We start from the raw sequence: 12,105 nt of genomic DNA, 5'->3' as shown, positions 1-12,105 counted from the left end.
AGGAGCCCTCAGACCGGACCGACCCCAGGGGTCTGTTGGGCTCCACCGCTCCTTCCACCAGAGAGACTGTGCTGCTTTTTATGTGAGTAAATCATGGACCCTTGGTTGGTTAAAATAGAATGTAAAGATACTTATCTTAGAAACCAGGCTTACTCATATAAAAAAGGGGCCTACAGTAAACTATGTATGTTCAAATTATGTTACCAAGTGACTGTTTATGTACATTATTGAGGTTTGAGAATGCAAACCTGATTGTGATTTCTGTACAACAGACAGCCCTGTTAATGTTCTCTGATAATCTTTTGTCCTATTCACCTTGGTCTCCTGGCTCTGATCAAATAAATGTTGAATTGGACTATAGTTCATGGTTTGTCTGGCCTACACGTTTATTCCTCATCTGCTTAAGTCAGATGAGGAGATCAACAGTTCTATCAAGTATGATCCCTTCCTCCTCCTTCCAGATAATCAATCTCATTGTATTGTACTACAATAACCTCAAATTATTGTAGAAGTTCTGTGGGAATTTACCACACTAGTATGAGGAAGCTAGTATGAGGGAGCTAGTATGAGGAAGCTAGTAAGAGGAGCTAGTATGAGGAAGCTAGTATGAGGAAGCTAGTGTGAGGAGCTAGTATGAGGAAGCTAGTAAGAGGAGCTAGTATGAGGAGCTAGTATGAGGAAGCTAGTAAGAGGAGCTAGTATGAGGAAGCTAGTAAGAGGAGCTAGTATGAGGAAGCTAGTAAGAGGAGCTAGCATGAGGAAGCTAGTATGAGGAGCTAGTAAGAGGAGCTAGTATAAGGAAGCTAGTATGAGGAGCTAGTATGAGGAAGCTAGTAAGAGGAGATAGTATGAGGAAGCTAGTGTGAGGAGCTAGTGTGAGGAGCTAGTATGAGGAGCTAGTATGAGGAAGCTAGTAAGAGGAGCTAGTATGAGGAGCTAGTATGAGGAAGCTAGTAAGAGGAGCTAGTATGAGGAAGCTAGTAAGAGGAGCTAGTATGAGGGAGCTAGTATGAGGAAGCTAGTATGAGGAGCTAGTATGAGGAAGCTAGTATGAGGAAGCTAGTATGAGGAAGCTAGTATGAGGAGCTAGTATGAGGAGCTAGTATGAGGAAGCTAGTATGCAGAGCTAGTATGAGGAAGCTAGTATGAGGAGCTAGTATGAGGAAGCTAGTATGAGGGAGCTAGTATGAGGAAGTTAGTATGCGGAGCTAATATGACGAAGCTAGTATGAGGAAGCTAGTATGAGGAGCTAGTATGAGGAAGCTAGTATGAGGAGCTAGTATGAGGAGCTAGTATGAGGAAGCTAGTATGAGGGAGCTAGTATGAGGAAGCTAGTATGAGGGAGCTAGTATGAGGAAGCTAGTAAGAGGAGCTAGTATGAGGAAGCTAGTATGAGGAAGCTAGTGTGAGGAAGCTAGTAAGAGGAGCTAGTATGAGGAGCTAGTATGAGGAAGCTAGTAAGAGGAGCTAGTATGAGGAAGCTAGTAAGAGGAGCTAGTATGAGGAAGCTAGTAAGAGGAGCTAGCATGAGGAAGCTAGTATGAGGAGCTAGTAAGAGGAGCTAGTATGAGGAAGCTAGTAAGAGGAGCTAGTATGAGGAAGCTAGTAAGAGGAGCTAGTATGAGGAAGCTAGTAAGAGGAGCTAGCATGAGGAAGCTAGTATGAGGAGCTAGTAAGAGGAGCTAGTATGAGGAAGCTAGTATGAGGAGCTAGTATGAGGAAGCTAGTAAGAGGAGCTAGTATGAGGAAGCTAGTAAGAGGAGCTAGCATGAGGAAGCTAGTATGAGGAGCTAGTAAGAGGAGCTAGTATGAGGAAGCTAGTATGAGGAAGCTAGTATGAGGAGCTAGTATGAGGGAGCTAGTATGAGGAAGCTAGTAAGAGGAGCTAGTATGAGGAGCTAGTATGAGGGAGCTAGTATGAGGAAGCTAGTATGAGGAAGCTAGTATGAGGAGCTAGTATGAGGAAGCTAGTATGAGGAGCTAGTATGAGGAAGCTAGTATGAGGGAGCTAGTATGAGGAAGCTAGTATGAGGAGCTAGTATGAGGAGCTAGTATGAGGAGCTAGTAAGAGGAGCTAGTATGAGGAGCTAGTAAGAGGAGCTAGTATGAGGAAGCTAGTATGAGGAAGCTAGTAAGAGGAGCTAGTATGAGGAGCTAGTATGAGGAAGCTAGTGTGAAGAAGCTAGTATGATGAGCTAGTGTGAAGAAGCTAGTGTGAGGAACAGCATGGACTGTGCTGAGAATACGGAACAGGGCCCTTTAAGAAGCCATCTCTCTCCAGCAGGGTGGACTCACATATTCCTCCTCCAGGTTGAGCAGGTGGTCGATGGCGTTGTCTACAGTCTCTGGGAGGCCCGTCACCGTCACCTTGTCTGGCTCATCTGAACCTGGCTGGGGAAACCGAATGTCCACCTGCTCACAGAGAGGAGAGGAGGAGGAGGAGAGAAGGAGAAGGAGAGGAAGGGGAGCAGAGGATAGGAGAGGGGAGGAAAAGGGAGAGGAGGAGGAGAGCAGAGGAAAAGGGAGGAGGGAGAGAGGAGGATAGGGAGGGGAGGGGAGGAAAAGGGGGAGAGGAGGAGGAGGATAGGGAGAGGGGAGGAAAAGGGGGAGGGGAAGAGGAGGATAGGGAGACGGGACGGGAGGAGAATAGGGAGACGGGAGGGGAGGAAAGGGGGAACAGAGCAGAGGATTTTCTTTCATTGAATCATCATCAAATGTGAAGTAAAGTCCACATATTTCTCCAACAGTTTATTAAAGTTGAGCCCAGAGGCCTCAAAACAAACACAAGTGAAGTCTGTGTTTGGATCAGTTACTCAGCATTAAGTAATGTGTGTCAACAAAACCATATGTCAACAAAACCATATGTCAACAAAACCATCAGCAAAATAAAAACATGAAAATGCCCCTCCGAAGTATCCCAACTCCACATATATGGGCACATAAACATATTGACAAACACACGCACACACCTTGAACTCCTCCATCAGCTTGCGGATGGCCTTGCCGCGGGCCCCGATGATGCGTGCGTGTGTGCGCGGGTCCAGGTGCACGTCCTGGCTCACCATCTCCTGCAGCTCAGACACCAGCTGCTGGATGGCCCGACGAGCCTCCTCTGCCTTCTGCTCATACCCAGATATCACTATCACATCCTGGGGGAGAGAGAGAACAGAGTGAGGGCCTCCTCTGCCTTCTGCTCATACCCAGAGATCACTATCACATCCTGGGGAGAGAGAGAACAGAGTGAGGGAACAGAAAGAGAAGATGTGTATCTGGAGCAGCAAGCCAGCAGGGGAGATGAGAGGGTTAACAGGAAGGAAAGGACACAGGGAGGATGTGAAGGAAAGGACAGAAAGGAAAAGACACAGGGAGGATGTGAAGGAAAGGACACAGGGAGGACATGAAGGAAAGGACACAGGGAGGACAGGAAGGAAATTATTGATTGATTGATTGATTGAAAAGTTTATTAACAGATTGCAGAATGGGTACAGTACAGCTCAAGTTCAAGTTTCAAGTTTCTTTAATAATTGTTATACAGAAGTACAGAATACTTTTATACAAAATTGGTTGGGTGGGGGGGGGGGCTGTACATTGGAGGTGGGGGGGGGGGGTTGGGTAGGGGGGAGGGGGACACACTGTACATTGGAATACTGACAAAGCCATACAGGTCATTTACTGTACAACTGGGTTAGGACATTTGTAGGGGCCAGTTTCGAATTGCAGTCTCCCGTAGGTGTTCTTTGAGAGTGTTTTTGAAAGTGGGTAGTGATTCACATTCCTTTACAGCTTTGGGTAGGGCGTTCCACATTGATGTGGCATAATTGCGAAACGTGTTTAGTCCCTTGTTTGAGCCGAATCTGGGTTTAACATGATTTGTGGAGCTCCCTCTGGTGTTGTGATCGTGGTATTCACTGACCTTTGGGAAGTATTTTGACATGTACATGGGTACCTTGGTCGTGTAGTGTATCTTGTAGACCAGGCCCATTGCAAGTTGCTGTACTCTGTCGTCTACTCTAAGCCATCCTAGGTTGGCAAAGTGGGCAGGGGTGAAGTGGGTTCTAGGAGTCAGGTCAAGCAGTAGTCTGACCAGTTTGTTTTGAGATGTTTGTAATTTGGTTTTTAGTGCCTTTGAGGTGCTTTGGTACCATGAGGTGCACGCATAGTCAGATGCAGGGAGGAAATGAAGGAAAGGACACAGGGAGGACAGGAAGGAAAGGACACAGGGAGGACAGGAAGGAAAGTACATGAAGGAAAGGACGCATGGAGGAGAAAAGCAGTGGCAAGAAGAAGGTGATTATAAGAGAGAAAGATGAGTCGATGGAATGGAGATAGAAGTGATGCCAGCGACACCACCTTTTGCTGAGCAAGTACACGTGTAGTAAGAGTACTTTTACTCACTGATGCAGAGTACAGACATGAGTACTTGATATTAACACACACACACACCTGCTGATTGTCTGCCTTGTCGGGGAACTGGATGTTGACGTCGTGGTCCTTGCGGATCTGGGAGATGACGGCTCCCTTACGCCCGATGATCTTGGGGTGGAACTTGGGATCGACCACCATGGTGACCTTGAAGCTGCGCAGGGCCTGAGGACAGTATGGTACCACGGTTCAGTGCTTACAGACACAACTAGTCCATACTGTCTTACACATATTACCCATTTCAGTATCCGGGTGTGGGTGTATAAGTGATTGTAGGGTAAAGTTAAGGGTTAGTAAGTAAGACCAGTTTATTTGTGTAGCACCTTTCACAGATATAAAAGCACAAGGTGCTTCACAGAATTAAAAGCAAAAGGCAATAAAACAGAACACCGTAAGTAAGAGCAGATTAAAACCAGCTAAAACTAGCTGAAACGGGACAGAAAGACATGACATGAAAAGATTAAATAACGATAAATGACGCCGTTAATGAATAGAAATTAGGGATGTTCGATATTGGCTTTTTTACCGATACCGATATACCGATATACCGATACCGATATATGCAGGGTTTCCACCCCCAAAAACGGAATAATTTCAGGTAATTAACATTACATATATCTCTTGTTGTGGAATTAACACAACATTATGCATACTTTTGACAATAAATAAAATCAGAATTTGTTCTTACTTGCTTGCCTGGTTAAATAAGGGTTAAATAAATGTAAAAAAAAAATATATATATAAAAAGATAATTTACGATATCACATTTTAATGCCAATATCGGCCGATAATATCGGACATCCCTAATAGAAATGTTTTTAGTGGGCTTTTAAAAGAATGACAGGATTCTGCAGGTCGCAGCGCAAAGGGGGGGGGGGTGTTCCACAAAGGTGGTGCAATACTTTGAAAAGCACGTCACCTCTGGTGTTTAGACGGGTCGGAGGATAATAGCTGTGGAGATGATCTGACTGAGAGCCTGCCTGGTGGTAGAATGTTTCACATGTTGAGATTAAATAAAACGGCGTCACAGCGGATACCAACATGCTACTGTGGCTGTTGTTGTCAGATACAAGTTGTTGTCCAGTTGGGAGAATCACCTTCCCCCCACAACCGTGTGAATTCATGCCTTTCTGAATCAGTCAAGCATACGGTAGCATGTGTGTGTGTGTCAGTATATATATGTATGTGTGTGTGTATGGGGAGGGGGATATATATGTGTGTGTGTGTGTGTGTGTGTGTGTGTGTGTGTGTGTGTGTGTGTGTGTGTGTGTGTGTGTGTGTATGGGGAGGGGGGTATATATAATGCAGGACTTAACTCAGAAGTATATGTGTGTGTGTGTATGGGGAGGGGGTATATGTATGTGTGTGTGTGTGTATGGGAAGGGGGTATATGTGTGTGTGTATGGGAAGGGGGTATATGTGTGTGTGTATGGGGAGGGGGTATATGTGTGTGTGTGTGTGTATTGGGAGGGGGGTATATATATGTGTGTGTATGGGGGGAGGGGGTATATATGTGTGTGTGTGTGGGGAGGGGGTATATGTGTGTGTGTGTGGGGAGGGGGTATATATGTGTGTGTGTGTGTGGGGAGGGGGTATATGTGTGTGGGGGGAGGGGGTATATATGTGTGTGTGTGTGTGGGGAGGGGGTATATGTGTGTGGGGAGGGGGTATATATGTGTGTGTGTGTGTGGGGAGGGGGTATATATGTGTGTGTGTGTGTGGGGAGGGGGTATATGTGTGTGTGTGTGGGGGGAGGGGGTATATATGTGTGTGTGTGTGTGTGTATGGGGAGGGGGTATATGTGTGTGTGTGTGGGGAGGGGGTATATGTGTGTGTGTGTGGGGAGGGGGTATATGTGTGTGTGTGTGGGGAGGGGGTATATATGTGTGTGTGTGTGTGGGGAGGGGGTATATGTGTGTGTGTGTGGGGGGAGGGGGTATATATGTGTGTGTGTGTGTGTGTGTGTATGGGGAGGGGGTATATGTGTGTGTATGGGGAGGGGGTATATGTGTGTGTATAGGGAGGGGGTATATGTGTGTGTATGAGGAGGGGGTATATGTGTGTGTGTGGGGAGGGGGTATATGTGTGTGTGTGTGTGTGTGTGTGTGGGGAGAGGGTATATGTGTGTGTGTGTGGGGAGGGGGTATATATGTGTGTGTGTATGGGGAGGGGGTATATGTGTGTGTGTGTGTGTGTGGGGAGGGGGTATATGTGTGTGTGTGTATGGGGAGGGGGTATATATGTGTGTGTGTGTGTGTGTGGGGAGGGGGTATATGTGTGTGTGTGTGGGGAGGGGGTATATGTATGTGTGTGTGTGTATGGGGAGGGGGTATATGTGTGTGTGTATGGGGAGGGGGTATATGTGTGTGTGTGTGTGTGTGGGGAGGGGGTATATGTGTGTGTGTGTATGGGGAGGGGGTATATGTGTGTGTGTGTGTGTGTGGGGAGGGGGTATATGTGTGTGTGTGTGTGGGGAGGGGGTATATGTATGTGTGTGTGTGTATGGGGAGGGGGTATATGTGTGTGTGTATGTAAGTGTGTGTGTGTGTGTGTGTGTGAGGAGGGGGTATATGTGTATGGGGAGGGGTGTATATATGTGTGTGTGTGTGGGGAGGGGGTATATGTGTATGGGGAGGGGTGTATATATGTGTGTGTGTGTGGGGAGGGGGTATATGTGTGTGTGTGTGTGTGGGGAGGGGGTATATGTGTGTGTGTGTGTATGGGGAGGGGGTATATGTATATGTGTGTGTGTGTGTGTGTGTGTGTGTGTGTGTGTGTGTGTGTGTGTGTGTGTGTGTGTGTGTGTTCCCACCCTGTCCTCCTGTTCTGCCTGCAGATCTTTCACTCTCTCCATCAGGCCCTGCTTGGCTCGCTCCACATTGGCCACCTGGCCTGTCACTCTGATCACATCCCACTGCTGCTCCGGCTGAGGCACCCAGATGTTCACCTGCACACACACACACAACAGACACACACAACACACACACACGTTCATTCTAAAACCTCAATGATCTACTGTATCTCAAACCCCGCTCTCTTTTCTTGATCCTCCAATCACAACTGTTGCTTCCCTCTGACAAACCTTTGAAACGTTTGATTGGAGGATCAAGAAAAGAGGGCAGGGTTTGAGATAGCAGTGGTTTTACATTACGGATGAAATGAGAGGGTTCAGTTCAAAACCTCTCGCCCCATGTCCCACTGACCAATAACTGAGTCCTTTATTTATTTATTTTTTATGATCTTTTCCCCCCTCCTTTTTCCGCTTTTCTCCCATCCCAATTGTAGACACCTGAATATGTCTAACAATAATTCAATGTGTCTAACCTAATTCCTTGTACTCTACTGTGAATGAAGGAATGAATGAATGAATGAATGAATGAATGAATGAATGAATGAATGAATGAATGAATGAATGAATGAATGAATGAATGAATGAATGAAAACTTTATTTAACAGATTGCAGAATGGGTACAATACAGTACGGCTCAATACACACAATTGTTAAGGGGATGCAGACCTGAGAAAGACGTTTGTCTTGTTTACATCAGGGTCCCCCATTTTCAATTCATATAGACATTTATGACATACACAACATACATGACATTTATGGCATAGGGACATATAGGTATTTAGTACTGATACATTTGTGACATAAACGGTATTCAAATATACAGTACTGTTACCCCTAGATCCTGACAGAGTATATACATATGATGGGGAGGGGACTGTACATTAGGAGGGGGTGGGTGGGTGGGAGAGAAATATACATATGGCGGGGAGGGAATATATACATGCGGTGGGGAGGAGACTGTCTATTAGGAGGTGGTGGGGGTTTTGGGCATTTACGGTGGCCAGTTTCGAATTGCAGCCTCCCGTAGGTGCTCTTTAAGAGCGGTTTTGAATGTGGGTAGGGATTCACATTCCTTTACAGCTTTGGGTAGGGCGTTCCACATTGATGTGGCATAATTGCGAAACGTGTTTAGTCCCTTGTTTGAGCCGAATCTGGGTTTAACATGATTTGTTGAGCTTCCTCTGGTGTAGTGGTTGTGGTATTCACTGACCTTTGGGAAGTATTTTGACATGTACATGGGTACCTTGGTCGTATAGTGTATCTTGTAGACCAGGCCCATTGCAAGTTGCTGTACTCTGTCGTCTACTCTAAGCCATCCTAGGTTGTCAAAGTGGGCAGGGGTGAGGTGGGTTCTGGGGGTAAGGTCAAGTAGTAGTCTGACCAGTTTGTTTTGTGATGTTTGTAATCTTGTTTTAAGCGTCTTTGAGGTGCTTTGGTACCATGAGGTGCACGCATAGTCGTAGTACCCTTGAATGAGTGCTCCTGCCAGAGTCTTCAGGGTATTCTTGTTTATCAGGATAACGTTGTGTAAACTCCCCTACCTAACATTGACATTTAATAGTGGAGCATGCACTGGACTGCCGCCAGGGGGAGCTGGTGTAATAATAATAATTTATAATTTAGGACCTGCTCAGAGGTCATCAATCGGCACGCATGCGATGCATGCATGCGATTCGTATCTGCGATTAACCCATCCCGTCGTCCTTCCCCTCCAAGGGCAGCCGGGAGCAGACAGGCGCAACGTGAGCCGCGCCAGGGGACCAATCCAAGTGCTCCTGTCAGTCTTCGTCAAGGACGCCACAGCGTTAGCAATCTTGTTGTTGTGCATGTTTTTCCATTGGGTTTATCTTATCGGGGGGGGGGGAAACCCTTGCGAGCACGGGGAGAACATGCAAACTCCACAGAGAAAGGGCTGGGAGATACCCCACCTGGGTAACTGGCATCATGGAAACCTGGTCCCCAAGCGGGAATCGAACCCTGGACCTTCTTGCTGTGAGGTGCAGTGTTTAACCACTACACCACCGTGTGACGTTGGGCAGGAGAGACAACAGAAGAAGAAGGGCTGGCTGAAGGCAGAACTCAGACAGCGGAACTGCCTCTTCATCGTTTCTACACAGAGGTAAGCGGATGCGTAGAGCCGGAGCTCTAGACACTAAAGACATGCGGAATATGACCCCCGTCACGGGGCGGGTTAGTAATGTCGTATGCGATAGCTTAGCTTCTAGTTAATGCTAAAGAGACATTGTGAACAAAGAAGCAGACGTGTTACTGCCGAAGAGTGTGGTAGATATTGCACACATTATAATTTAGTTTTAGTAATTACATTTTAGTTAAAGTATAGGCGACAGGACAGGGGGTTGTCCCGACCCACAGCTTAGCTTCAGTTAGGCCTAGCACCACAGTTTAGCCCGCGTGTCGCTCCACCTCCCCAGCCCAGCAGCGGACCCCTCAACGGACGTCGCCGGACTACACCCACCTCCAGCCGTCACCTGCCTAACGTCAACCCAGCCCGCCTCTGCCTGTCACAGGCGACAAGCACGGGACCGTTCGCGGGCCGTCTCGCAACACGGACATTCGTTGCGGGAACAGGCCAGCACTCGGTTGGTACACTCAAGCCAGGTACCAGCGTGCCCTCTAAGGGCGAAGAGAATAGGTACTTTGAACTGGCACGTGTACCAGTGGTTAGGGGCGCCCGACGTTTGTTATTTTGGGGAATGCCGGCTTAGACAGGTTTTTTGTTTCAACTGTGGGCCCACTGTCTTTTGGTTAAATGTGTTGTGTAAGCGGGAAGAGCTTTATTCATTGTGTTGCGTAAGGGGGAAGAGCGTTATTCATTGCGCCTCGTGTAAGTGGGAAGAGCTTTATTCATTGTGTTGCGTAAGCGGGAAGAGCTTTATTCATTGTGCCTCGTGTAAGTGGGAAGAGCTTTATTCATTGTGCCTCGTGTAAGTGGGAAGAGCTTTACTCATTGTGCCTTGTGTTAATAATAGGATAGTAGCTTCAGTCAATCTGGCGTGTGGATATCCCGGAGTTGGACCCCGAGTTTGACTGGGATGATGTTTGGGCAAATGTGGCATTGTCTTCCCGCAACCCCAATCACCAGCAAATTAATTTTAATTATATTCATAGGACCTATCTTACACCTAGGAAGCTATTTGCTATGGGACTGGTAACCGACTCTCGGTGCACTTTGTGCTCTCAAAGGGCCGCTGGCACTTAAATGCATATGTATTGGGGTTGCCCACCAGTGGCCCGCTTCTGGAGGTCAATAACGGACAAACTTTCAGATTTGTGTGGCTTAACTATCCCATTCACAGCTGTTACGCTACTCCTGAACGATATAACGACACTACCCGCGTCTGTACAACTAAAAAGGGTTGTCCTAGCGGGCGTCACAGCAGCGAAGAAGCTAATAGCATTGAGATGGAAGGAGCCTGAGAAGCTCACAGTGATTAACTGGTCCCTAACACTGTTGGATGTGATTTATCTTGAGATATCCACGGTGCGGGTGATTGGGGTGGGGCAGGCTGGTATTGACCTGTGGTTTGCAACAGCTGAGAAGGTTAGGACCGCCGTGTGCGGCTGAGCGGGGTTGAGGTGCTTGTTTGGGGGAGTCCGGCGGTCTCGTGGGAGGGGGAGGAGGAAATGTCTTGTCTGTCTTGTCTTTTGTCTTGTCCTTCTTAACTTTAACTGGGGGGATTTTATTGGGGGGGAGCTATTTTGCTATTTTGCTATTTCTTCACTGTTTGGGCACTTTTGCACGGTTCCTGTGAGTCTATGGAACACTCTGTAGGTTTTTGTTTTTCGAAAAGGTTCATTGTTTTGTATTTCTGGTCGGGTACTCAGGGGCAGCGTTTTTCTACCTCAGGATCTTAAGCCGTTTTGAGGCTGGGCTCCAACCACTGTGTGGCCTGGTGACAATTGCCACATTGTTATGCAGCTGGAAATCTCTGACATCACTGATATGCACGTTTTGAGATGACTCAGTTTGGTGAGGGTGAGGGTTGTGAGGGGAATTGGAAGAGTGCGCCAATATGAGAATTAGAGACATAAGTCTTATTGATATAGAGCCACACGGCCGGGAAACGGTACTGAATACTGGGAAAGGCCAATTGTAAGATAGTACCCCTTTAAAATTAAAATGTTGTACTCTGTTTTTATAAATTATAAATTTCTTTTATATTATTGTTCTGTTATCTCCCTGTGAAGTTCTGTGTATTGTTATTATGGTTATTGTATTGTCTTGTTTTCATGTTAAGTAATAATAAAAAAAAATTGATAAAAAAAAAAGGATAGTAGCTTCAGTAAAAATAACTAAATGGGATCACTGTGTGCGTGTCCGTTAATGTGTTGTCTTGTTTAACCCCTTCCTTTCGGGTAAGGTATATTATTGTTTAACCCCTTCTTACCCACGGCCTATACATCATTGGGACAGGTCTCTGCTCATCAGCAAGGAAAGGTACTGCTTTGGGGAGAAAGTATATCATCTATCACTACTGCCACCGGGTGTGGGAGGGTGCGGGAAGTATTAGGAGAAGTGTGGGTGTGTGGGGAATTACTGCGAGTCGCCCTGGAGGGCAAGAAGGACCAGCGCACCACCCCTAGGTTAGTAAATCCTAGGCCCCATCCACTCCCTCTGCTAAGGCTCCACTCTAATACTCCTGCACTACAGTCGGGGACTCAGCCGGACTCAGATCTGCTGCGTTCCCACTACCTGGTGACAGTGTACATCTACTCTCATAAAGTAGGGATAATCCACCCTGCTACACAATGTTAGTCGTGAGGCCAATTCCCAATACCCTTCCTGGTCGTTGCACACTCTACCCCCTACC

At 46.9% G+C, this 12,105-nt stretch overlaps 1 protein-coding gene across 1 annotated transcript in view; it reads right to left on the bottom strand.

The window, feature by feature from the left end:
• Window positions 1-12,105, bottom strand: part of hdlbpb (high density lipoprotein binding protein b) — a 141,574-nt gene that overhangs the window by 15,840 nt on the left and 113,629 nt on the right. Inside the window, 4 exon segments of the mRNA XM_084312332.1 lie at window positions 2,296-2,412; window positions 2,970-3,149; window positions 4,444-4,587; window positions 7,235-7,369. Of these exon segments, the coding sequence (XP_084168458.1) occupies window positions 2,296-2,412; window positions 2,970-3,149; window positions 4,444-4,587; window positions 7,235-7,369 (576 nt within the window).

The sequence above is a fragment of the Notolepis coatsorum genome (assembly GCF_963971535.1).
Source record: "Notolepis coatsorum genome assembly, chromosome: 4".
Lineage (NCBI taxonomy): Eukaryota > Metazoa > Chordata > Actinopteri > Aulopiformes > Paralepididae > Notolepis > Notolepis coatsorum.
The sequence above is the reverse complement of the archived record's forward strand: the minus strand, read 5'-3'. Positions and strand labels throughout refer to the sequence as shown.